The 24,961-nt window shown below is 42.6% G+C and overlaps 2 protein-coding genes across 7 annotated transcripts; one reads left to right on the top strand and one right to left on the bottom strand.

Moving 5' to 3' along the window:
* Positions 1 to 923: 923 nt before the first annotated feature.
* On the bottom strand, positions 924 to 9,876 carry LOC115180237 (splicing factor 45). Of its 2 annotated transcripts, XM_029742169.1 has the most exons (14): positions 9,597 to 9,876; positions 8,340 to 8,444; positions 5,973 to 6,330; positions 5,709 to 5,825; positions 5,446 to 5,612; positions 5,095 to 5,213; positions 4,867 to 4,920; positions 4,574 to 4,712; positions 4,242 to 4,393; positions 3,656 to 3,733; positions 3,116 to 3,192; positions 2,916 to 3,014; positions 2,491 to 2,563; positions 924 to 1,337 (listed from the first exon to the last, which is right to left on the bottom strand). In XM_029742169.1, the coding sequence occupies exons 3-14, from the start codon at positions 6,099 to 6,101 to the stop codon at positions 1,234 to 1,236; spliced, it is 1,308 nt and encodes a 435-aa protein (XP_029598029.1). In that variant the 5' UTR covers positions 6,102 to 6,330; positions 8,340 to 8,444; positions 9,597 to 9,876; the 3' UTR covers positions 924 to 1,233. The 2 variants fall into 2 exon arrangements, with proteins under 2 accessions (XP_029598029.1, XP_029598028.1); XM_029742168.1 differs by lacking the exons at positions 8,340 to 8,444; positions 9,597 to 9,876 and adding an exon at positions 6,988 to 7,109.
* On the top strand, positions 9,229 to 24,615 carry LOC115180240 (complement decay-accelerating factor). Of its 5 annotated transcripts, none has more exons than XM_029742172.1 (8): positions 9,229 to 9,457; positions 16,742 to 16,933; positions 17,094 to 17,123; positions 22,194 to 22,295; positions 22,421 to 22,597; positions 24,045 to 24,086; positions 24,207 to 24,279; positions 24,376 to 24,615. In XM_029742172.1, the coding sequence occupies exons 1-8, from the start codon at positions 9,391 to 9,393 to the stop codon at positions 24,437 to 24,439; spliced, it is 747 nt and encodes a 248-aa protein (XP_029598032.1). In that variant the 5' UTR covers positions 9,229 to 9,390; the 3' UTR covers positions 24,440 to 24,615. The 5 variants fall into 5 exon arrangements, with proteins under 5 accessions (XP_029598032.1, XP_029598033.1, XP_029598037.1 ...); XM_029742173.1 differs by having other exon boundaries at positions 17,121 to 17,123; XM_029742177.1 differs by having other exon boundaries at positions 9,229 to 9,447.
* Positions 24,616 to 24,961: the final 346 nt, after the last annotated feature.

Consider the following 24,961-nt stretch of genomic DNA (forward strand, 5'->3'; position numbering starts at 1 on the left):
GAAAGGATTTGTCCAGTGAACAGAGAGAATAATGGTATTGTGCCATTTGGATCTGATTATTTCTAAATTCTTCTGGCTCCAAGTGCAAGGTGTATATTTCAGAGTGGGGGAGATACAAAAAGAGTGCATCTATTTGTATGTGGGCCCAACAACCTCTCCACACACACAACTCTTCATAGCCTAACCTACTTCTTCACCCATCTGTTTCTCTCCTGAATCAGGCCAGGTCAGAGCCTGACCCAGACCCCAATCACCCACACTAGGGATTCTAGGGAATACCTCCCCCTGACAAGACTGTGACCCAGTCTGGGTGCCAGGGGAGAGACCCCACCCCCACCCCACCACAATTTTGCTTTACCCAAACATATTTGTATTTCTATCACAGGAGGTTGGTGGCACCTTAATTGGGGAGAACAGGTTCGTGGTAATGGCTGGAGCAGAATGATATCAAATCCATGGTTTCCATGTGTTTGATGCTATTCCATTCAGTTCCAGCCATTACCATGAGCAGCCTCCACTGGTTTCTATGTATCTAACCTTTATTTCTTGAGGTTAGTCATACAATCTGAGTAGAGAGTGTCCATGTCAATTTAATTCCCCTTCTATGAATTAGCTCATTTCTGTGTACTACCCGATCGGACTAAATTTGTTCTGCTTTAATCCTCCACAGAGATGAGTCATTATGACAGTCCTCTAACTCCCCTATGAACCCTGTCTGTTTTACATAAGATCTGAATGAGGCTACGGGGGGGCTGTGTTTCTTTCATAACTGCCCCAGTACCCCCTCACCATGCCAGGCTATGTAAAGATGGAAAGCTGGGGGTCTGGTCCTCTGGGAGCCTTTTACGTCAGACAGATTAGAAAGAAACTGGGCTGCCTAGACTACGCTCTGCCCTAGAAGAGTGAGAGATTAAAACGAAAGATTTTAAACAAAAGGAACATTTATTTTCAGGTTTCGCTTGTACATGTTCATATCAGGACACAGAGACCAAGACAGTAGTTCATTACCTCACATACAGGATTTTTCTGCTGGCAAAACAAACTACAGGTGAAACTCTTTACTAAATACAGACACATTTTGCTGCTGTTGAGAGTAAAATGGTTTAGCTACTTAGAAACAGAAAGAGCTACTGGTGATTACCAATGTGTGTGTGTCAGAGCATTTCTTCTGTTCCTGTGGGTATGAATGAGGCGGGTCTTAACGGTTCAGGTGGGATGGACTGCGTATGTGTCTCACATCTGCTCTCCCAGGTCCAACACTCTGAACTTATCCTGGTTATAGAAACAGGCTTTTACCACCCGACCACCAAAGAACCTCCCGTTCAGATCCACCACAGCTAGAGAGAAGACAGGAAACAACCATTATTACTGTGCAAACATTATTTATCAACATTACGGACTTGACTTTGTCAGCTTAGGCCAGACAGGTCTGCAATATCACTGCTGATGTATCATTGAGTGAAGGCTAGTGAGGAATTGGGTCGTTTTGTTCGTTTGGACCGTGAACAAACACTGTCATCCTAACACGGTCTATGGGATGGTGCTCCTCTTTGATAGTCTACAGTGTTTTCATCATCATCCGTAATTCATTCTTATCAAAGCTTGAAAAACCAAAACGTTGTGGCTATCAGAGGCTGGGGTATTCAAACAGTGGAAAACCCAGCCGTGACATCACCCAAGTTCCCTTCTCCTTCCCAAGAACGTCACAGATAAACAAACAGTCCTGGAGGCAGTTCAAAAACACATCCAGTCTACAATAGTGAGATGGACATTGTGTGAGAGTTCCTTATCAACGTTAGGCACATGACCTCGTGGGGGTGTGTGTGTGTTTGAGCAGTGATGACAAGTATCTATTCATCCTAACACCAATGCCAGGACATTCCCAGTAAAAACTGCCACTTGTGTGGACAAAGATGGATACATGTGCAGAGCTGTGATGTATTGGTAAGACTCCCTGGCATAAGTCACACGCGTCTCCTCACCGGATGCCGGGGTTCAAGCCCAGCGCCCACCTTTCCCACGGTTTCTCTACCACTTGCCTGTCTCCCCCTTTGAATTCCTTACCGTCTAAAGTCAAAACACCTGGAAAAAATAGTAACAGTGTGTGTGTGTGTCCAGTATTAGTAGCATTCACTATTCTCTATAGAAATGAACTGGGTGAGTGTGTCCGGCCCAGTCTAGTGTGTATATATTATGCAGGCTGTGTTTCTGTTCCCTTAGAGGATGTGATGTAACGGCGTGCGTGGAGGGACAGGGGGTTGCTGGGACAGCTGTGATGTAACACCTGGGGGGGACCGTTTCACCTGCTTTCTGATCTGGGACAACCCATTTAAAACTGGCCCCTGCATTAGCCTTATTACAGACATAACAGTTAGAGACACACACACACACTTAACAGTTATACAAACAAGCACACACGTCTTACAGAAACCTCAAGGACACACACAAAGTAACCATACAAACACATAGAACACATTAGGTTGTACTGACCTTTGATGGCTGACTCGACTCTCTCAAACTCCAGAAATATCCTCACTGCTTCATCATCTGTCACCTGGGCAATCTGAGGAGAACATATAGTTTAATACACATACTAAACAGAGTGGTTTGAGCCCTGAATGCTGATTGGCTGACAGCCGTGGTATACCACAGGTATGAAAAAACAGATTTTTACTGTTCTAATTACGTTGGTAACCAGTTAATAACAGCAATAAGGCACCTCAGGGCTTTGTGGTATATGGCCAATATACCACGGCTAAGGGCTGTGTCTAAGCGTTGCATGGTGCATAAGAACATCCCATATTCGTGGTATATTGGCCATATACCACACCTCTTCGGGCCTTACTGCTTAATTAGTCAACACAATATGACTAAGCACTTAACCATACACACAGTGACAGACTTATTCCTCTCACCTCAAAGATGACACACTTGATGACCTTGCCATATTTCTCACACTCTTCTTTGGTCTCCCCTTCCAAATCTTCATCTACCTCTCCTCTGCCCACCATGTTCTAAAACACACACACACACTTTATTGGACCTATGCACATAAACAAACACACAAGAATTTACAATAAATACTCATGCACAGACAAAGACACACAACACCCACCCGTAGCAGCACGACTTTGGTGGGGCATTTGAGGATCTCTGTGAGGGGGTTGGCCTCTGACTTCTTGGAGGGGTCCGCTGATGGGAGAAAGAGAGCAGAACATGTCAACAATAGGTAAAACAACTGAATCTATTGGTAAATGTAAACGGGAGGAGAGTCTGACTGTAGATTGGATCAGGATGTGGACCATAATGTGGACCACAACTGATGTTTTAACAAAGCTAGTTAATCAATCAGATGAGGGTTACAGGCACTAACCTAAAAACTCAATTAACACATCATATTTTTCATAATTTTCGAGGTTATCAACCATCATAATGTAGGCCCAAAATAAATGGTTACTAGTTCCATAATGAAACTTGACCCACATTGAGATGAGCAAACTGTATAACAAAAAAAATGGAGAATTTGCCTGTCAAAATGAGAAGGTTTGAGATGCGAATAGATGGAGAGAGCACAGACATGGGACAACAAGACACATGGGGCGAAACCGGACGTGATGCGTCAAGGTAGGGAGGAAGTGATGTGACAGTGCCAAACCTATTGAAGCCGAGCCCCAGCCTAAAGGCTCAGCTGCTGAGCCAGTAGCTGCTGCCGTCTGGCTACTGGATCCTGGTGCTTTAGAGAGGGACACAAACACACAAAACTAAAAACAAAAGAACACCAATACACACAACTAAGATCACAAATGTTGAAGATTAAAATCATCAATGAATGAAAAATACCAATTAAAAACGGAATCTTGACTGAGGATGACCAAACACAGCTACAAATAATGTTACAATAGATAGTCTTGGAACTAGAAACCAAGACCATTTATTCTGGGCCTATGTAGTACATGATAAAAAATAAAAACATCTGGACAGGCTAATGTAACTAGAGGAGACAATGAAAACAAGCTTGTATCCATCTTATCTAGTAGAGAGAGATCATGAGTATTGGTGTTAAGAGAAAGGGGGGGGTGTAAAAAGGAGAGCAGGGGGGAGTAGACTGTGTGCATATATAATAAGAAAGAGATAGGTGAAGTCTGAGAGAAAGACAGGAGAGCTGAGAGAGACAGGAATGAGTGAGAGAGCGAGACAGGGCAGTGAGACGGCAGAAAGTGAGATATGAAGCATAGCGTTACTCTTCTCAGTGGCGTCTCCTATGATGATCTTGCCACCCCTCTTGCTGGTCTTCTCTACAGACAGGGCCGTGCTGAGACCCTGCTCGTGTTTGCCCAGCCCCTGACCCTCCCGGAAGCCATACTTCTGCATGATCTTATGGGCCACGGTCCCTCTGGGGAGACAGGGACACAACATCAGGTAACACCACCGGACAGAACACTAAGCTGCTGTACTATACAGGTTGATGCCATTAGAGGGCCAGTGTTCAGGTGTGTTGTGTTTTGAGTTGGGCACATGAGACTACGTACAACTAACAGGACATTCTATCCCAGTAGGGGGGTATCAGACTCACCCCATGTTGGCCAGGAATGAGTTGGTGGGACCGCCAGGTGGCGAGCGGGGGCGGTCGGAGTCCTCGTACATGGGGGGAGGGATGGCTGCTTTAGAACCACGGGAGGGTCGCATGTCATCCTCATAGGAGTATGATGAGCCTGGAGGAGCGAGACAGTCAGTTAACTCACCCACCTCATCCTGATGAATCATGTTGAATGTCATCCTAATGTTGAATAACACCTCTATCTACTGGACAAACTCCCCCACATCCCAAACAGACAGACACAAATCCCTCCGTGAGCCATAACTCACTGTCTCTACTATCCACGAGTGAGGAGGGTGGGGCGATGGCTGCTCCACCCATACCTAAAAGAGAGACATGGGTAAGAATCAAGGGACATAGTCTAACCACCACATACAGTCAGACACATTATCCTGAAGTAATCACAACATCCTCCTAACATTAAGAACAAGTCCATCTGCCTAAATAATGGCTCATCTGCTTTGAAGGCTCAGTGAAACCAGAGGTAGTCTACTCACTCCTTTTCCTCTTCTCCTTCTCATAGTCCTCCTCCTCCTCATCAGACTCTCCCTCTGCCGTGGGGAAGCGGGAGAATCCACTCGGAGCGCTGCTGCCCTCGTGTCGGTCCTTCCTCTTCCTGGACAGGAAGCACACAAGGTCAGAATGAAGGACAGAACATAGACTGAAATGTGGTCATCGTCAGGTCCATATTCCTACAGTGTGAAAACTTCTATAAACAATACGTCATCCTCAGTTTCCTTACAGTTTCCTGAAGGATATAACATTGTAACTTATGTCAACAATAACAGAATCCTGTTGAATGTTCTAGAAGTGTAGCTTTGGTGCTGTTCGGTAAGAGGTGGTCGTACTTCTCTCTGTCCTCTATCTCCTTCAGTCGTTCCTGCTCTCTCTGCCTCTGCCTCTCCTCACGGTGTCTCTTCACCACCTTCTCGTAGTCGTTGGGGAACATGGGGTCATACTCATCAGCCAGGGGGATTAGAGCGTCCCCCGAGGAGAAGCCGCTGGGTGCTGTGTCCTGACACACACATCACATAAGTCACAGATAATTAACGCACATTTCACATAGGACACCGACAAATACTTGTGGCACAGAAACACACACAGCCCTCACCTTGAGTCCTGCTGCAATGTGTGGGGGTGTGTCTATTATCTGTCTGTCATCAGCGGAACCTCCTCTCTTTAAGTCAATGACTGGTGCCAGGACAGTACCCTGCTTCATCCGCTGACTCTGAGGGGAACACACACACACATATCATCCATATCTCTGGATGAGGGGAAAAGGTTCATAGATATGGCAAGGGATGCTTTGGTAAACATAGCTTTGAGTCATGCGTGAATCCAGCTTTCATCAACCTGCAGTGCCATTGGAACCCACCTTAGCCTGAGTCAGAGCTGCCTTCTTTACTTTCAGCTGTGATTGCAGTAGCTTAAAATTCTTGGACCAGCCCTCGGTCTTGGTGTCACTGGTCGCACTCCCGACGCCCATGTCGTCGTAAAGCGACATTGTTCTCAGAGTTTAAGTAACTTTTTCGGAGCAGGTTAGGAGAACGTACGCAATAAGTTAGAAGAATTTACTTAGTATGTTAGGAGAATTAACGTAGCAAGTTCGGACACTGAGCTTAGGGTTAGCGAAAAGGCTCTCCTAACCTGCTACGAAAATAACTTTGTATGGAAGTGGCGTGAAAAGAGTGTGTCCCTTAAAGATACTCCTGGCAGTGGCAGGGTAAATAGACCTGTAGATAAAAGCAGCGTCAAGACAAAATAGGTAACTGACATAACTGGTATAATTTGTGGAACGTTCAAACAGGAACCTGTTCCAAAAACTTCGTAAATAACAACATTGCCAACAAACAACGCATACAAAGCTCCATAGCGGCCGATACCGGGTAGAGAGAGGGTTATTTCCTTAAGCTTTCACTCACTACGTTTATTTCTGAAAAATGTCTCTGGTAGCCTATGGACAAACATTAAGAATAAGCTGCGTGGTGAGTTGATGCTTATTCGGCAGCTAGTTAGCTAGGTGAATTGATCATGCTACTTTGTATGCGTTGTTTGTTGGCAACCTTGTATTTTTCGAAGTTTTTGGGACAGATTCCTTTTGGAACGTTCCACAAATTATACCCACCCCTGACATAACTAGCAAGTTTGCGTTTGGATTGCAACTCCGCGACCATACATCACACTGAGCAGACCATTACGAAAGACAGTCCAGTAGGTTTATAAAAATAAACTCATTACATTGCATTTGTGAGGACGTAACCAGCTAGCTAACGCGTTACTTTTAGCCAACTAACGTTAGACAACAACTGTATCGGTCTTTTGTCGCGGAGGCACACTAACAATATTTCCCACAGATACAACCCCTTTCCAACTAAGACTCAAATACTCACCTTATAAAATATAACTAGTAGACAAATAAATCGTTGTAATGCGCGAATACGTGCCTTTTCATTAGCACACATTAACACACACAGCTTGCTACACGGACTTTCAAATCGATACAATAAACGTCATCAAAAATGGTCAACTTCTTCTTTAAAATTATATTGGCGGATCGCAACCAACTGCAAGGTGCATACACTGCCACCTACTGTACTGGAGTGTAGTAGTACTATTTCTCTTTTCTAGTCCTGTGTTTCTGCCTACTGTTCTGGAGTGTGAATTAATTACACGTTGTGACACAAAATGGGAAAGGATAGGGAAAAGGCAAGAAAAATTGCCCTACCGACTATCCCTACAGTCATTAAAACCTCACCACTATTCCACTACTTGGCCCTATCTGATCCGACATCATGCAGGCCCGGCAGCCTGGGAGGACGGGACACTATTGTTCAACACACCTTGCACATTAATGAGCACAGGATTTCTGAACAGGCCTCGAAACCATGCCAGGACCATCAGAAGCACCCGTCCTGACAGTAGGTCCACTTACTACAGGCATATCCATGTAAGCTCCATCAGTCCGCACTGTAGTTCTACCAATCTGTTTTAAGGCCTCTGCATATCATAACTGATCCTATATCTCTGAGCACCTATATCTCTCTGTACCTGGCATCCACCAAATGCTGCACTGTGTTCTCCCCCACAATTACAGCACTTAACCTTCACATTGCTGCCACATTCACCGAGGGTGGCAGGTAGTCTAGTGGTTAGTGTTGGGCCAGTAACTGAAAGTTTGCTAGATCGAATCCCTGAGCTGACAAGGTAAACATCTGTCATTCTGCCCCTGAACAAGGCAGTTCACCCACTGTTACCAGGCTGTCATTATAAATAAGAATGTGTTCTTAACTGACTTGCCTAGTTAAATAAAAGTTAAATAGTTAAATAAATAAAAAACACGTTCCCCTCCACACTTGGCTCATTTTTCTTTCCTTCACACTAAGCAGCTACATGACCTATGGGACAGATCCTCTTACATTGAATCTGTACTTTTCCTGGCAAGACTTTCTCAAACCTCAGCATCACTGATAAGCGTTCACTTCTTTGACCCGCTTTCCTGCTGATCAACCTTTTGGCCTCAATCACTCTGCCTCCCTTCACATTTTCTTTAATATCATCTGTGGACATAGATATTGGGACCCCTGTGATGACTCCCCTCAATCTAAGCACCAGGGACATGGCTTTTAATCTTCTTCCCATTAAATGTTTCCATTTTGAGAATCTTCTCTTGGTGAGCCTGGCTACCACACAATATTAATAACCTACCATTTCCAATTAACCAAACTAATTTCACTTCACTTACCTCTTTCTCCGCGCCATTAGTTAGTCGGATACCTGGAGTGTAAGTGAGGCCCTGTGGTCTCATCAAACACTATCTTGCCTCCACCTAGCGTTCGGATGACCACAACTGGAAAACAAAAATCCAAAATCCAAAACAAACTAAAATCAAACGACCACTAGATGGAGCTAGATGACAACTTTTATACAAGCGTTGACCGCGTGCGGACCTCAAACGATATCAAATAGTCACATATAACAATGAGCCAGATATTTCTCCGGATGTATAATTGTGAAGCATCCGGTTAGCGTTTCCGCTCACTACCAAATACGGTGATGCCAAGAAGGCCAGTGGTCGACAGTAGGAGAAGATGGAGCGAGATGGATTACATTATGCACATTTTATCACCGATTAAATATTTGATTTCAATATAGTTTTCTGTTCCCAAAACTATAATATGTTACTAACAGAGTAGATTAAGTTTAGTAGATTTGACCCTTTGCCAAAGTCTAAAAAATGCCGTTGTTTAGGAGTGCAAGGGCGAATTGAGTTATTGCACAGGCGCACTTCACAGAGTAGGCGTTCCCTAACGGATATACGCAAATAGGATCTCGCTAGCTCGTGCTTGGCTCTGCCCACTATGATTAATTTGTTCACATCAGAAGCGGCAGGCTGTGGTCTATCGTTGGTTAGTTATAAAAATCTATGACAGTCTTACAATTGGAATCCAACCAACACGTCTAGCAATCCAAAGGTTGTGTGTTCAAATCCCATCATGCACAACTATCATACTACTTTTAATAATGAAGATTTACATTTACTATGTTACTTCTACCCCTGAGTCCAGGTTGCAGCAGTAGACCTACATGATTGAGAATGAAAGTGAAAGTGCCAATTGAGAATGAAAGTGAAAGTGCCAAAGTGGTAGCTACACATTTGGATGAAAGGTTAGCGACGTTATCACATACCACTTCAAAAGTTAGGAGATGCATATTATTTTCCTGTGGCTCAGTTCCTCAAAGAGACTTTACAGAGACTCCTTTATTTAAACATTGGAATAGCAGGCTCCAGTGTCATGCGGCTGCGTCTCCTTTCCCTCCTTTTTATCATCAAAGTGTGTCGGCTCAATATTGTAAGGCGAGGTCAGTACATTTTGTCTGTCACAATTATGTATAGTAAGGGATAAACGTCGTCCCTTTGCATAGCTCATTTTTCCAAGGTATTTTACAGAACGGCGTTGTTTATCCCGCTTATAGCACAGTTGCCAAATAAAACATTTACCTGTGGATTTTTTTCTTCCGTTGATTTTTTTTATATAAGCGAATTCATACTTTCTTATATTTTGGTTGCTAGTTCGATATTTATCCTCCCATGTTTCTAGTTTGACCAGCTGTTTTCAGAAACGGATATGTTTTAATTCGGTTGTAATATAAGCAGGTTTGCTAGCAGCAAACTATGTATCTAGCTAAATCAGCGACCCAGTCGTTCGTTCTTTATGTTCGGTTGCCATGCCCAGTGGCAACGTTCGTATCCCTTGCTTACTGCTAGCTAGCCAACTAGCTACGGCTACAAAGTCACGCCCCGGCTCTGCAGTCAAAATCACAGCAACTTGTAGTATTTTGTGTTTGTTTACGCTGTTTATCCCACTTATACCACAGTTACCAAATAAAACAATACTATAAGCACACATTTACCGTTAGAAATAACATTTAACCAAATGATAGTTTAAAAGAAATGGGAGATAATGTCTAGATGCTTTTTACAGTGTAGATCTAGTGTAAATACTGAACAAAATTAGCGGCCTCAGATCATCCCTTAGATGAAGAAGCTGGATGTAGAGGGGCTAGCATGATTACACGTGTCCTGCAGTTGTGAGGCTGTTTGGACATACTGCCAAATTCTCTAAAATGAGGTTGGAGGCGGCTAATGGTAGAGAAACTAATATTCAATTATCTGGCAACAGCTCTGGTGGACATTCCAGCAGTCAGCATGCCAATTGCACGCTCCCTCAAAAAATTGTCGGCATTGTGTTGTATTACAAAACTGCACATTTTAGAGTGCCGTTTATTGTCCCAAGCACAAAGTGCACCTGTGAAATGATCATGCTGTATTATCAGCTTTTTGATATGCCACACCTGTAAGGTGGATGGATTATCTTGGCAAAGGAGAAATGATCACTAACAGGGATGTAAACAAATTTGTGCACAAAATCTGAGAGAAATAAGCTTTTTGTGCGTATGAAATATTTCTGGGATCTTTTATTTCAGTTTATGAAACATGGGACACTTTACATGTTGCGTTTATATTTTTGTTCAGTATACATTACCTGGCTGAGTTGATGAGACAGTGGATTGCGCAGTCAGATCGAACAGAGTAAATACGCATTTCAATGTCATAGATTTAGTAGGTGGTAACTTGTGGAGTAGACACTGGCTAGAATGTTTTAACCAATTGGCATACAGGATTAGACACACTCGTTGTATAATTCCAAGGTAATGTACAGAACATCGGTGTTTTATCCCTTACTTACTATTTATTCATTTATTTCACACAGAATAATAAGCATATGTTTTTTTCTTTCTGTTATTTATTCATGAATGGTTATTTGGTGTGTCTGTGTGTGTTGTTGAGGATGCTTCTCACCTGTTGGGGGCTGCCATCCGCATAGATTGAACAACACTCTTAAAAGGTGTTATCTAGAACCTAAAATAACCCTTTTTGTTTCCAGGTAGAACCCTTTTGGTTCCAGGTAGAACTATCATTTTCTCAAACACTAATTGAAAAAAGGGTTATTCGGCTGTCCCCATAGAAGAACCCTTTTTGGTTCCAGGTAGAACACCTTTTGGTTCCATGTAGAACCCTCTAACGAAAGGGTTCTACATGGAACCGTGATATAGACTGACCAGGTGAATCCAGGTGAAAGCTATGATCTTTTATTGATGTCACTTGTTAAATCCACTTCCATCAGTGTAGATGAAGGGGAGGAGATGGGTTAAATAAGGATTTTTAAGCCTTGAGTCAATTGAGACATGGATTGTGTATGTGTGCCATTCAGAGGATGAATGGGCAAGACAACATTTTTAAGTGCCTTTGAACAGGGTATGGTAGTAGGTGCACCGGTTTTAGTGTGTCAATAACTACAACGCTGCTGGGTTTTTCACACTCAACAGTTTATCGTGTGTATCAAAAACGGTCCTTCACCGAAAGGGCATCCAGCCAACTTGACTAAACATTTACATTTTAGTCATTTAGCAGACGCTCTTATCCACAGCGACTTACAGTAGTGAATGCAAACATTTCATAAATCTTTATTTAATTTTCCGTACTGGTCTCCCATGGGAATCGAACCCACAACCCTGGCATTGCAAACACCATGCTCTACCAACTGAGCCACACAGGACCTGTGAGAAGCATTCAACTGTGGGAAGCATTGAACATGGGCCAACTTCCCTGTGGAACGCTTTCGAAACCTTGTAGATTTCATGCCCCAACGAATTCAGGCTGTTCTGAGGGCAAAAGGGGGGTGCAACTCAATAATGTTTTGTACACTCAGTGTGTTTGTATGTTATTTAGTGCAGTTTCATACAATCATTTTTACACATTTGTTTCAGATACTGCCAGGTGTCCTAAAATAGAGAATGAAATAGTAATAACATGGACAATCAAGCTATCTTAAATCAATCATAGCCTATGTGTTAGTAAAGAAAAAGGTGTGTTTTTAATTTAAAAAAAGCAATGGGCAATTATTCTTTACCCAAATGGTCCCCAGAGGAAGATGGCCTAATCACCAGGCCCTGTTTGAGAAATGCTGAAAGAAACCATGTTACCTTACCCTGAAAGCAGTCTAAGCCAACAGAGGCCAGTTATGGACCTAAACTCAAACACTCATAGAAACATGAAAAAGTTATTGTGTATAATCAAAGAATGTCATTTTGGCCATAAAAAATCATTTTATATAAGTTATAGAAATTGATAGAAATATATATATTTTTAAATACATTTTGGAGAGATTACTGAAATGTAAAACCACCTCAGCAGCCTCCCAACCTGAGATTGGAAGGTTGGGAGTTCAATCCCTGGGTGAGTCCTACCAAAGACTATAAATGGGACCTGATTCCTCTCTGCTTGGCACACAGCATTAAGGAGTGGATTGGGGGTAAGGCCCTGTGACAGATTAGGGGGTATACTTGTACATTAAGAGGCTTCATGCTACAGAAACAGAAGATTTGATGCCTGGGACTTGTTATGAATAAAAGCCTATACAGACAGATTGGTATAATATATCTGCTTGTTGACAAGATGATAGATATTGACCGAAGGGAAATATTGACCAACAGAGCATATTTGAATAGTACTCTTCATCACCCTCTTCTAGGGTTTTTTATGTTTTGAGCTTTTGTGTTGTATATGAGTGTAATATTGGGATGTAAACTCAGACTGCATTTCAACTCAATATCTGACATGATACAGGTGTCTTCTTCAATTTGCGCCAATAACCATATGTGTGTGAGGTGTATACTTTTGATACCATGAAGATTTTTAAGATTGCCAAAAAACACCATGTGTGACCCTGTTTTAGCCCATTGTGAAACAGGAGTTGAACACAATTTGGCAGTGGACACTATTTGACATAACAGGAACCTGCCACATCTGTGGGCCAACCCAATGAAGGCTCTTTTAAAGGCTCTCTGAAATGTAATAGTTAAACATTTTCGCACCTAGGGTTGCACATTTTGGGGAATATTCAGAGTAGGGCAAGGCGGTATACCGTTTTTTGCGATATTCATGCACGGACCGGTTTGGGTTTTTACTTTATCTTCTATAACGGCATTTGAATGTTTGATTTGTTAAATGTAATACGCAGTGTGTAACACCCATTTTTATAGTTTACTTCGCTACTTGAGTCCTCTCTCTCCATGCCGCTTTCCACACAGACCTAGCCCCAGCTCCAGCTCGTGTCACTCAAGGAGCGCATTTGTTTTTCCTCGACCACGAGACACTTGCGTTCAGTCTGCATGGTCTATGCAGCACATGCAACAATGTTGATGACAACGATGCAGTTGTCCCTTTGCTTCTTAATATAAATCTACTAGCATTCTATAATTACACTATTAGCTTGTGTTTCTTACATCTACAAACAGCTAGTTTGTCTTTTCTTATCTAGTTGTACCTAAATCTTGTTAGCCGCTAATGCTAATCGCTAGCTAGCTAGCTAATAAATGCAGTGAGTAAGAGCAAGCGTAATTAGCTATACAGCCTGATAATTCCAGTGATGGTGTAGACCTAAATCAGCATGTTGTTTGTGCAACAGTGTCTTCTAAATTAAACAGGTAAACACAAAGCAAGAATGTGTTAGCTACATGAAGTAGCTAAGAGAAAACATTCAATGTAGCCAAAGATTATAGGGTCCCCTAGAAAAGGCATATAAACACTTTAGATCCTACCCTGTCACAATATCTCCTCCCTGGCATTTTCATTCGTTGTCATGTCAAACAACACGGTATTAAAAGTGCCCACTATTATATTCTAACTAAATAATTAGAATAGACATTCTATTTCCATGATTCCAATGGTTAACCCAAGTGTTTTGCTCTAAATTGCAACATTTGGTAAAAAAAAAGGCCCAGATTGCTTGGCCATATTGTGTAGCCCTACGTGGCAGAGTAGAAATGATCTCAAATGCAGAAATGGATGAAAATGATGACTTTTTTTGGTTGAAGTTGAATTGAATAGTATAAAACAATTAGAATGGAGAAAGACCAATTGAAATCACTTAGAATGTGTGTGTTGTTGTAACAGTGTAGGTTCCGTCCCTCTCTTCGCCCGAACCAGGGCTCAAACCAGGAATCCTTGCACACAGCAACAACTGACACCTACCGAAGCATCGTTACCCATCGCGCCACAAGAGCCACGGCCCTTGCAATGCAAGGGGAAACCCTACTTCAAGTCTCAGAGCGAGTGACGTCACCGATCGAAACGCTATTAGCGCGCACCACCGCTAACTAACTAGCCATTTCACATCGGTTACATTGCCACCCTAGGGTCACGCACTACTCATAAAGCAAATTTTGAAATTTTATTATTAAAAAACATAAAATACCATCATACCGTAAACATTTTTTGAAATACGATGATATACTATTTTTGCCATATCGCCCGGCCCTAATTCAGAGGTGGAAACTTTCCGTGTGAATTAACGGGAATATATGGGAATTAATGGAAATATATGCAAATTAATATTAATATCATTTAAATGTAGATGTTTTTTTGCATTGGATATATTTACCATATCATATGGAAACAGAAACATAAACCTTTTACCTTATCATAAGTAGACATAATTGCAAATTATTAAATCCTTCCAATATAATTTTTTTTTAAACAATTTAGTTACGAATTAAACTTTAATTAAATAAGTTGATCATCCCACTTCACATGGGATGATTTCACTGATCAACAAAAGAAAGGGAATATTGAATGATCCCCAATGATCCATTGCATCTCCCAAAAACGTTTTCAACATACATCTGTAAAATGATAGTCTAGAAACTAAAGCTTTGGTTGTCTTCCACTCAGGCTTCCATGTCTTCTCCCTGGACCTCCTCAATGACCTCAATGTCCACCTCTTGAACATCAGACTCTGAGGCCTCTTCTTCACTGTCACTTTCCAACCTTGTTGAGGATGGCTCGTTGTCAGGCTTAAAATGCCTCAAATTTGCCCGGATGGCCACCAATTTTTCAACCCTTGTATTGGTCAACCTTTTGCATGCTTTGGTGTGTGTGTTCCTAAACCAGGACCATTTGCGCTCTGAGGTGGCTGATGTCGGTGGGATTTGGAGGATGATGGAGGCAACAGGGGAAAGAGCCTCAGATCCACAAATTCCCTTCCACCAGGTGGCTGATGAGATATGTTGGCACAACTGCCATATTGCATCTCCATCCCAAAGCCCTTGCTTGGAAGTGTACTTCGCCAGACTGCCAAGAACCTTGCCCTCATCCAAGCCAAGGTGGCGAGATACGGTAGTGATGACCCCATAGGCCTTGTTGATCTCTGCACCAGACAGGATGCTCTTGCCAGCATACTTGGGGTCCAACGTATTCGCTGTGGCCTGTATGGGTTTCAGGCAGAAGTCTTCACGCTTTTTGATGTATTTCAGAACTGCAGTTTCCTCTGCTTGGAGCAACAGTGAAGTGGGCAGGGCAGTACAGATTTCTTCTCTTACATCTGCAAGCAGAGTCTGAACATCAGACAGGATGGCATTGTCTCCCTCAATCCGTGCAATGGCTACTGCTATAGGTTTCAAGAGTTTCAGGCCACTCTCGCCCAAAATACATAATCCAGGAGGATCCTCTTGATGGGGCTGTCCATATCGGTAGACTGATATGGCCATTTCTTGGAGAGACTCCTTAATCTCCAGGAGACTGTCAAACATGATGACAACACCACCCCAACGGTGTTGCTGGGCAGCTTCAATGTGGTGCTCTTATTCTTCTCACTTTGCTTGGTGAGGGAGATTACTGCTATAGCTTGATGACCCTTCACATACCTAACCATTTCCTTGGCTCTCTTGTAGACTGTATACATTGTTTTCAGTGTCATGATGTCCTTGAGGAGCAGATTCAATGCATGAGCAGCACAGCCAATGGGTGTGATGTGAGGGTAGGACTCCTCCACTTTAGACCAAGCAGCCTTCATGTTCACAGAATTGTCTGTCACCAGTGCAAATACCTTCTGTGGTCCAAGGTCATTGATGACTGCCTTCATGAGCATCTGCAATGTAGAGACCGGTGTGTCTGTGCTTTTGTAGAATACTGGTTGAGGGGTGGAGATGATGTAGTTAATTATTCCTTGCCCATGAACGTTCGACCACACATCAGAGATGATTGCGATACAGTCTGCTTTCTCTATGATTTGCTTGACCTTCACTTGAACTCTGTATCCAGCAAATTACTAGATAAAGCATGTCTGGTTGGAGGGGTGTATGCTGGGTGAAGAACATTCAGAAATCTCTTCCAATACACATTTTTTTATTTTATTTTTATTTTACCTTTATTTCACTAGGCAAGTCAGTTAAGAATAAATTCTTATTTTCAATGACGGCCTAGGAACAGTGGGTTAACCTGTTGGGGCTAGGGGACAGTATTTTCACAGCCGGATAAAAAACGTACCCGATTTAAACTGGTTACTACTCTTGCCCAGAAACGAGAATATGCATATAATTAGTAGATTTGGATAGAAAACACTCTAACGTTTCTAAAACTGTTTGAATGGTGTCTGTGAGTATAACATAACTCATATGGCAGGCCAAAACCTGAGAAGACTCCCAGACAGTTCTAGCCCAAATTTTTTTGGGGGGGCTTTGGTTCCACCCCAGTATTATGGGAACACACCTTATTTACTTAGTCACCTTCTCATCACCCCTCAGACGTGTGCCCACCCCTGCCTCAGTGGGAGCTCACCAAGCCCCTGAACATGACGGATAGTTATCAAGAAAACTACTTTGTACGCTACCAGTGTGTGGATGGCTATGTGAGAATGGCGGGGACCTCCAGTCGCATCAGGTGCAAACGAATTGATCAGGTTCTTCAGTGGGAAGGCCCAACGCTGATATGCATACGTAAGTAGATGCACTACCCACCTATGACACATTAAGACAGACAAGCCACACCTTTAAGATCAGGTATTCCAATTATGCAATAACTATAGACTATATCTGTAATGCATATCATTTACATATAAAGAGCAGGTATGAGCTGATTCTCGCATGCTTATCCCAGCCTACCCATCTATTCCAACTACGATAGAACGTGAGTATTGCCTGTCTGCATGCCTGCCTGCCTGCATGCCTGCCTGCCTGCCTGCCTGCCTGCCTGCCTGCCTGCCTGCCTGCCTGCCTGCCTGCCTGCCTGCCTGCCTGCCTGCCTGCCTGCCTGCCTGCCTGCCTGCCAGAGAGAGAAAAAGAGACATTCATGAATGTTGTTAATAATTGCCAAAGCGGGATGGCAGGAAATGGTTGTAGTGAGTTTCATGTCAGGGTAGATCAGTGAGATTAAAGCCAGCATCTCTCTAGTTTTAGTTTAGTTTTCAGGCTGTGAAAGAGAAGCAGTGCAGATAAAAACTCTATAGAGTTGTTCTCAGTTCCTTATTGGTACTTTTCCATCTAGACTTACTCCCACACCAGGCTGTCACCAGTGTTTTATGTTAATGTCAGCTTTAGTGTTTCCATCAGGAATTCGACACTAAAGACTTGTGGCGAGCAGAATCAACAACCTCGGCATCATTTAAGGCTGTTGCATTTGTGAGAAGGTGTTAAAGTTCACGGTTAGCCATTGTTATGTAAATGCACCCAAGTGGCGCAGCAGTCTAAGGCACTGCATCTCAGTGCAAGAGGCGTCACTACAGTCCCTGGTTTGAATCCAGGCTGTATCACATCCGGGCCGTGATTGGGAGTCCCATAGGGCGGCGCACAATTGGTCCAGCATTGGCCGGAGTAGGCCGTCATTGTAAATAAGAATTTGTTCTTAACTGACTTGCCTAGTTAAATAAAGGTTAAATGTAAAAATAAAATGACAGCTGAAAAGTACCCAGGCCCTTGCCTTGGCTCCAAGTCAGAGCAGGTCCACCGGAGCAATGGCCCAGTGAGACATGGGTGCCAGCCTGCATAGAGGGAAACATAAAAGTCTGAGCCTTTTGGGTAAAACACTGGGTTAAATTGTCAGTAGAGAGCCTCCAGAGTGGCGAAGTTGTCTAAGGCGTAGCTGTGCCACTAGAGATCCTGGTTCGAGTCCAGGCTCTGTCACAGCTGACCAGGAGACCCATGGGTCGGCACACAATTGGCCCAACGTCGTCCGGGTTAGGGGAGGGTTTGGCCGGCAGGGATGTTCCTGTACCTTCGCGCACTAGCGACTCCTGTGGCGGGGCGGGCACAGTGCACGCTGGCACGGTCGCCAGGTGTACGGTGTTTCCTCCGACACATTGGTGCAGCTGGCTTCCGGGTTAAGCGGGCATTGTGTCAAGAAGCAGTGCGGATTGGCTGGGTTGTGTTTCAGATGACGCACGGCTCTCAACCTTCGCCTCTTCCGAGTACACACGGAGTTTCAGCGATGGGACAGGACTGTAAGTACCAATGAGAGAGAGAGAGCGAGAGAGAGAGAGATTATCTCTGGGAAATGCGCCAATTGGTTAGCATGGGACTTGTGTTCTGTTAACCTCATAGACGTAGGGTGAAACCATCTAAAAGCACTTCAGTAGCTGTACAATGTTTCCATAATGTTACTGTATGGTTTGAACATAAGGCAGTTAAAAAAAGAAATAAGTACAAGTTTGAAAGTAAAATGGAAAGTACCATAGGGGAGAGGGTGCAGATTTATTTTAATTCCACAGACTAAAAGTAACTGACCGCCATGATGAACGCCCCTTGAGTCTACATTAGTAATATCCTCTATCCTTTCCTCTTCTTGTCATCCATCACCACTACTTTCACTTTCTCTCCTATCCTTTTGGGTACATGATCTGTATGACAGTTTATGGAAAGATACATTGTATGGAACGTTCTGTACATTGCCAATGGATCTAAGGCAGCGTTTCCCAAACTCGGTCCTCGGGAGACCAAGGGTTACACTTTTGTTTTTTGCCCTAACACTACACAGCTGACTCAACACTTGAGGATTAGTTGATTATTTGAATCAGCTGTGTAGTGCTAGGGAAAAAACATAATGTGTACCCCTTGGTTAGGGAAACGCTGACCTAAGGGAAAGGGTCCACTGACATTGATCAGACTGTGGTTATCAACCGTCTGAGTACACGATGTGATTCTCTCTGTGATTTGAGCTGTTTCTGTGTCCAACCCCACACTGTGTGCAGGTGTTTTTTTGACTTGGGCTGGGACCTCCAGTGCCATCAGAAAGTATTCACACCCTTTGACTTTTTTCACATTTTGTTGTGTTACAAAGTGGAATTAAAATGGATTTAATTGTCATTTTTTGTCAACAATCTACACAACATACTCCGTAATGTCTAAGTGGAAAAAATTATAATATATAAACAGTACCAGTCAAGGGTATGGACACCCATACTCATTCAAGGGTTTTTCAATTTTTTTAAACTATTTTCTACATTGTATAATAATAGTGAAGACAACAGAACTATGAAATAACATGGAATCATGTAGTAACCAAAATCATATGGATTCATGTAGTAACCAAAATAGTGTTAATCAAATCAAAATATATTTTATATTTGAGATTCTGCAAAGTAGCCACTGTTTGCCTTGATGACAGCTTTGCACACTCTTGGCATTCTCTCAACGAGCTTCACCTGGAATGCTTTTGCAAAAGTCTTGAAGGAGTTCCCACATATGCTGAGCACTTGTTGGCTGCTTTTCCTTCACTCTGTGGCCCAACTCATCCCAAACCATCACAATTGGGTTGCGGTCGGGTGATTGTGGAGGCCAGGTCATCTGATGCAGCACTCCATCACTCTCCTTCTTGGTCAAATAGCCCTTACACAGCCTGGAGGTATGTTTTGTGTCATTGTCCTGTTGAAAAACAAATGATAGTCACACTAAGCGCAAACTGGATGGGATGGCGTATTGCTGCAGAATGCTGTGGTAGCCATGCTGGTTAAGTGCGCCTTGAATTCTAAATAAATCACTGACAGTGTCACCAGCAAAGCACCCCCACACCATCACACATCCTCCTCCATGCTTCACGGTGGGAACCACACATGTGGAGATCATCCGTTCACCTACTCTGCGTCTCACAAAGACATGGCAGTTGGAACCAAAAATCTCAAATTTGGACTCATCAGACCAAAGGACAGATTTCCACCAGTCTAATGTCCATTGCTCGTGTTTCTTGGCCCAAGCAAGTCTTTTCTTCTTATTGGTGTCCTTTAGTAATGGTTTATTTGCAGCAATTCGACCATGAAGTCCTTATTCCTCCTTTGGCCGTCTCCTTCCAGTTCTCTGCTGCCAATGACTGGAACAAACTACAAAAATCTCTGAAACTGGAAACACTTATCTCCCTCACTAGCTGTAAGCACCAGCTGTCAGAGCAGCTCACAGATCACTGCACCTGTACATAGCCCATCTATAATTTAGCCCAAACAACTACCTCTTCCCCTACTGTATTTATTTATTTATTTTGCTCCTTTGCACCCCATTATTTCTATTTCTACTTTGCACTTTCTTCCACTACAACTCTACCATTCCAGTGTTTTACTTGCTATATTTTATTTACTTCGCCAGCATGGCCTTTTTTTTTTTGCCTTTACCTCCCTTATCCCACCTCATTTGCTCACATTGTATATAGACTTATTTTTCTACTGTATTATTGACTGTATGTTTGTTTTACTCCATGTGTAACTCTGTGTTGTTGTATGTGTCGAACTGCTTTGCTTTATCTTGGCCAGGTCACAATTGTAAATGAGAACTTGTTCTCAACTTGCCTACCTGGTTAAATAAAGGTGAAATAAATAAATAAAATTCACTGTCTCCTCTGAAAAGTTGATGTTGAGATGTGTCTGTTACTTGAACTCTGTGAAGCGTTTATTTAGGCTGCAATTTCTGAGGCTGGTAACTCTAATGAACTTATCCTCTGCAGCAGAGGTAACTCTGGGTCTTCCTTTCCTGTGGTGGTTCTCATGAGAGCCAGTTTCATCATAGCGCTTGATGGTTTTTGTCTCTGCACTTGAAGAAACTTTAAAAGTTCTTGAAATGTTCTGCTTTGACTGACCTGCATGTCTTAAAGTAATGATGGACTGTCATTTCTCTTTGCTTATTTGAGCTGTTCTTGCCATAATATGGATTTGGTTTTTTACCAAATAGGGCTATCTTCTGTATACCAACCCTACCTTTTCATAACACAACTGATTGGCTCAAACACATTAAGAAGGAAATAAATTCCACAAATTAACTTTTATCAAGTCACACCTGTTAATTGAAATGCGTTCCAGGTGACTACCTCCTGAAGCTGGTTGAGATAATGCTGGTTGAGAGTGTGCAAAGCAAAGCTGTCATCAAGAATCTCAAATCTCAAATATATTTTGATTTGTTTAACACTTTTTTGGTTACTACATGATTCCATATGTGTTATTTCATCGTTTTTATATCTTCACTATTATTCTACAATGTAGAAAACAGTAAAAAATTAAGAAAAACCCTTGAATGAGTAGGTATGTCCAAACGTTTGACTGGTACTGTGTATTTCCATGCTAGGTTGGAATAATACTGTAAAAATGATGACAATACCCTTTTAGTGTTGGAGCTGTTTGAAAAGCCCATCTGAAATTTCAACAAGTTTTGGAGGGATGACGTTTTGGCCTACATGGTGATACCACCATACAGTAAATTAGTTAATAGACCAATAAGAAAGAGTTCCAAAACTCGGCCAATAACAGCAAATTTTCTGTTTCCCCCTCCCCCTCCGACTCAGACCACTCCCAGACAGTCCTAGCAAAATTTTTGCTATTTTAGTTTCTTTTTAACCATTTCACAGTAAGTTACTTAATTGTTACCCAGAAATTATTTGATATTAAGCTAAAAACAGCTGCATTTGACCTTTTAAACGCTATTATTGCACACAGAGTGAGTCCATGCAACTTATGTGGCTAAGCAACATTCAAGACATTTCAGCTTTTCATTTTAAATTCACTTATAAACATTTCTTAAAACGTAATTCCACTTTGATATTATGGGGTGTTGTGTGTAGATCAGTGACACAAAATCTAAATTCAATCAATTTTAAATTCAGGCTGTAACACAACAAAATGTGGAAAAATTCAAGGGGTGTGAATACTCTCTGAAGGCACTGTATGTCCCTGCCCTGGCTGTATTGATTTCCTATGACTGACCTCTTTTATCCTCTCTCCCCCAACAGCTTCAACAACCCACAAGAGAACTCCATCTCCCATAGTGCACCTCTCAGTGCCCACAGAGAGAATTAGACCAAGACCAATCACTCCCAGTTCTCCAATACTGCGTATGTCCCTCCCAATTTTCATCAATTGCTGCCTGATCAATGTGCTTCTATGAGAGGTATGGTTGGACAGGTCAGTTAAAACTGTTGATCTGACCTTTGCCCCCTAACCCTGGATCCTGTCACAGAGAACCCAGAGGTCATTACTACTGTTACAGTGACAACCACCATCATCGATGACCTTACATCAGTGCCAGTGGATAAGTCCAGTGCGGTGACCTCTGTCTTCACGAAGACTGTTTCTCCATCAGAGAGTTACTGTGTCTCCAACAGAGCCCCAACCTCCAGTGAGGATCCAGTTGGCGGTGAGGAGACTTGTTCCATTGTGTATCACTCTACTGAATAGTACAGATATGTTTTTGTTGCATTTATTTAAAGATCTATGTTTGGTAATGGTCCATTCTGGTGTACTGTTCTTTGTTGTTCATGCTAGACCAGGGGTTCCCAAACTTTTTTGGCCCACGACCCCATTTTGATATCGGAAAATTCCCATGGCTCCAACCATGTGAAAATGTTTTAATTAAAATGTTATTAACAGCCAATGTTACTTTTTTATTTGGGGCCTTTCCCTTACTGAAGCTGTTTTCTGTTAGAAACATGGTTGGCTTTTGAAAGACTCTACAATAACAAGTCTTTCCTCTGAATTCACTGATTTGGTCAGTCATCTGTAGAATATTTTTTTATTTCCCCACCCAGCATGCTTGTGTTCAGTTTTTTCAGTTTCCCAAATGTGTCTATTACATAGGCAAGGAGACACATTTTCTTTTCATTACACAGAAATTCAACCAAGTCTGTTTTTTTACATCCATTATGAATGACAACAGTTACTCCATCAATGTGAAAAATATTTCCAATACTCTCCTCCATAACCACCAAGCCTCGGTGTGAAATAGAACATTGTCATGCTCTGATCCCATATCTCCACATAGTTTTGCGAACAGGCATGCGCGCAGTAGATGTGGTTTGATGTAGTTTACAATCAAAGTTACCTGCTGCAGTATATCTCCCAAGTTCTGTGCTCAGGTCTTTTGCCGCCAGTTGCTCTCGGTGTATCATACAATGCGTCAATATGGCAGAGGGAGACATTCATAACTAGAGTGCAGAGGCCTTCCCACCTTCCCACCATAGATGGAGCCCCATCTGTGCAAAGCCCACCATTCGATCACATGGAATCTGTTTTTTGTCAATATAGCCACGCAGCACACTGAACATCCCCTGTGCCGTTTCGTGCTCAGGAATCGTGAGACAGAACGTTATGTCCGACATGTATAGCGAACAAAAGTCAATGCATGGGCATCTCCGCCCTCACAGCTAACGTTCATTTGGAGAGCATAAGCTGGGGAGTTTGAGTCGTTCAGTTAGTTTCCTCTTGATTGCTAGTAATCATATACATTATTTGTTTAACAGTGTTATCTGACAAAGGTATTGATGTGAGCTTCTGTGCTGGTGCCTCCCCACACATTGAACATTTTCCTGTGACCCCATTTTTATATCCGGTGACCACAGTTAGGGTCGCGACCCCTCATTTTGGAACCGCTGTGCTAGACGATGCTAGTCTTTAGAGAAAACTGCCTGTGTTCCTCTGCCAGCTGGCTTTACTCCCACTGATCTCCCCTGGCATGGGCATGCTAACTACACACTCACTACAACCATTTTCTGGCATCATTCTTTGACCCTTATTACCACACTCATGAATCTCTCTCTCTCAAGACTTTTAATTACTTATGCAGTCTCTCTTTCTCTCACTCTCAGGTGAAGGCACTGAGAAGAGTTCTGCTACAGCCATATATGCGGGTGAGTAGGCTACCACACAGAGATTACAGGGAGGGAGAGAAGTAGTATAACAGAAAGTGTCTGAGTCCTTTCTCCTGATGGTTTTGTTTCTCTCTTGTTCCCATGGAATGGAAATCCTAGGTGTAGGTGGGGTGGTAGTAACCGTATTGCTGGTTGCAACATTTGGAGTGCTAATATTTGGGAGAAGGAAATGGTAAGATTGGCTGGTCAACCAGTGTTAATTCTTGTGGGGAAGGGGGTCTAATGACATCTCTGTTGAATTCCAAACACTTTTTCTCCCTTATGACAGGATGCAGCGGCTTGATCTGTCGCCAACACCAGACGAAATAGTGCAAATTAATGTTGTGACATGAGCCACACTCCTTAGTGCCCTGACGGACAACCAGCAGCCACTTAGAAAAGACAAAGGTGCATCAGTCTGATGGTGGGGGAACAATGACCTTGGATTGGACAAGAGGTGAACCAAAAATGTGTGGCCCAGACCTTGGTGTTCTTGTGTGGGAAATTAAAATACCTAAAGCACCAAATGGATTAATTTAAGACATATCGATTTATTTCATTTATTCATTAATATCCATAAACTTTGAGGATAGATTCTAAATTAATATGGAAGCATATTGATTATATTAAAAAACTATTAACTACAGTGCATTCGGAAAGTATGCAGACCTGTCACGAGAATTTTCAATCCCAGTGATGATAACTAACAATTATTTTAAGCTTTGACCAATCCCCAAGGTTTGTAAGACCCTGGGTTTAATAATAATTAGGCAAAGACTCAGCTTATGCAAAAGGTCCGTACAGTTTATTCAGAGAACGTTCTGAAGTCCATAATACAAAGACATCCATTTTATAGTTCACTCCTTACTTACGCA

The sequence above is a fragment of the Salmo trutta genome, chromosome 40 (assembly GCF_901001165.1).
Source record: "Salmo trutta chromosome 40, fSalTru1.1, whole genome shotgun sequence".
In the NCBI taxonomy this organism is placed as follows: domain Eukaryota; kingdom Metazoa; phylum Chordata; class Actinopteri; order Salmoniformes; family Salmonidae; genus Salmo; species Salmo trutta.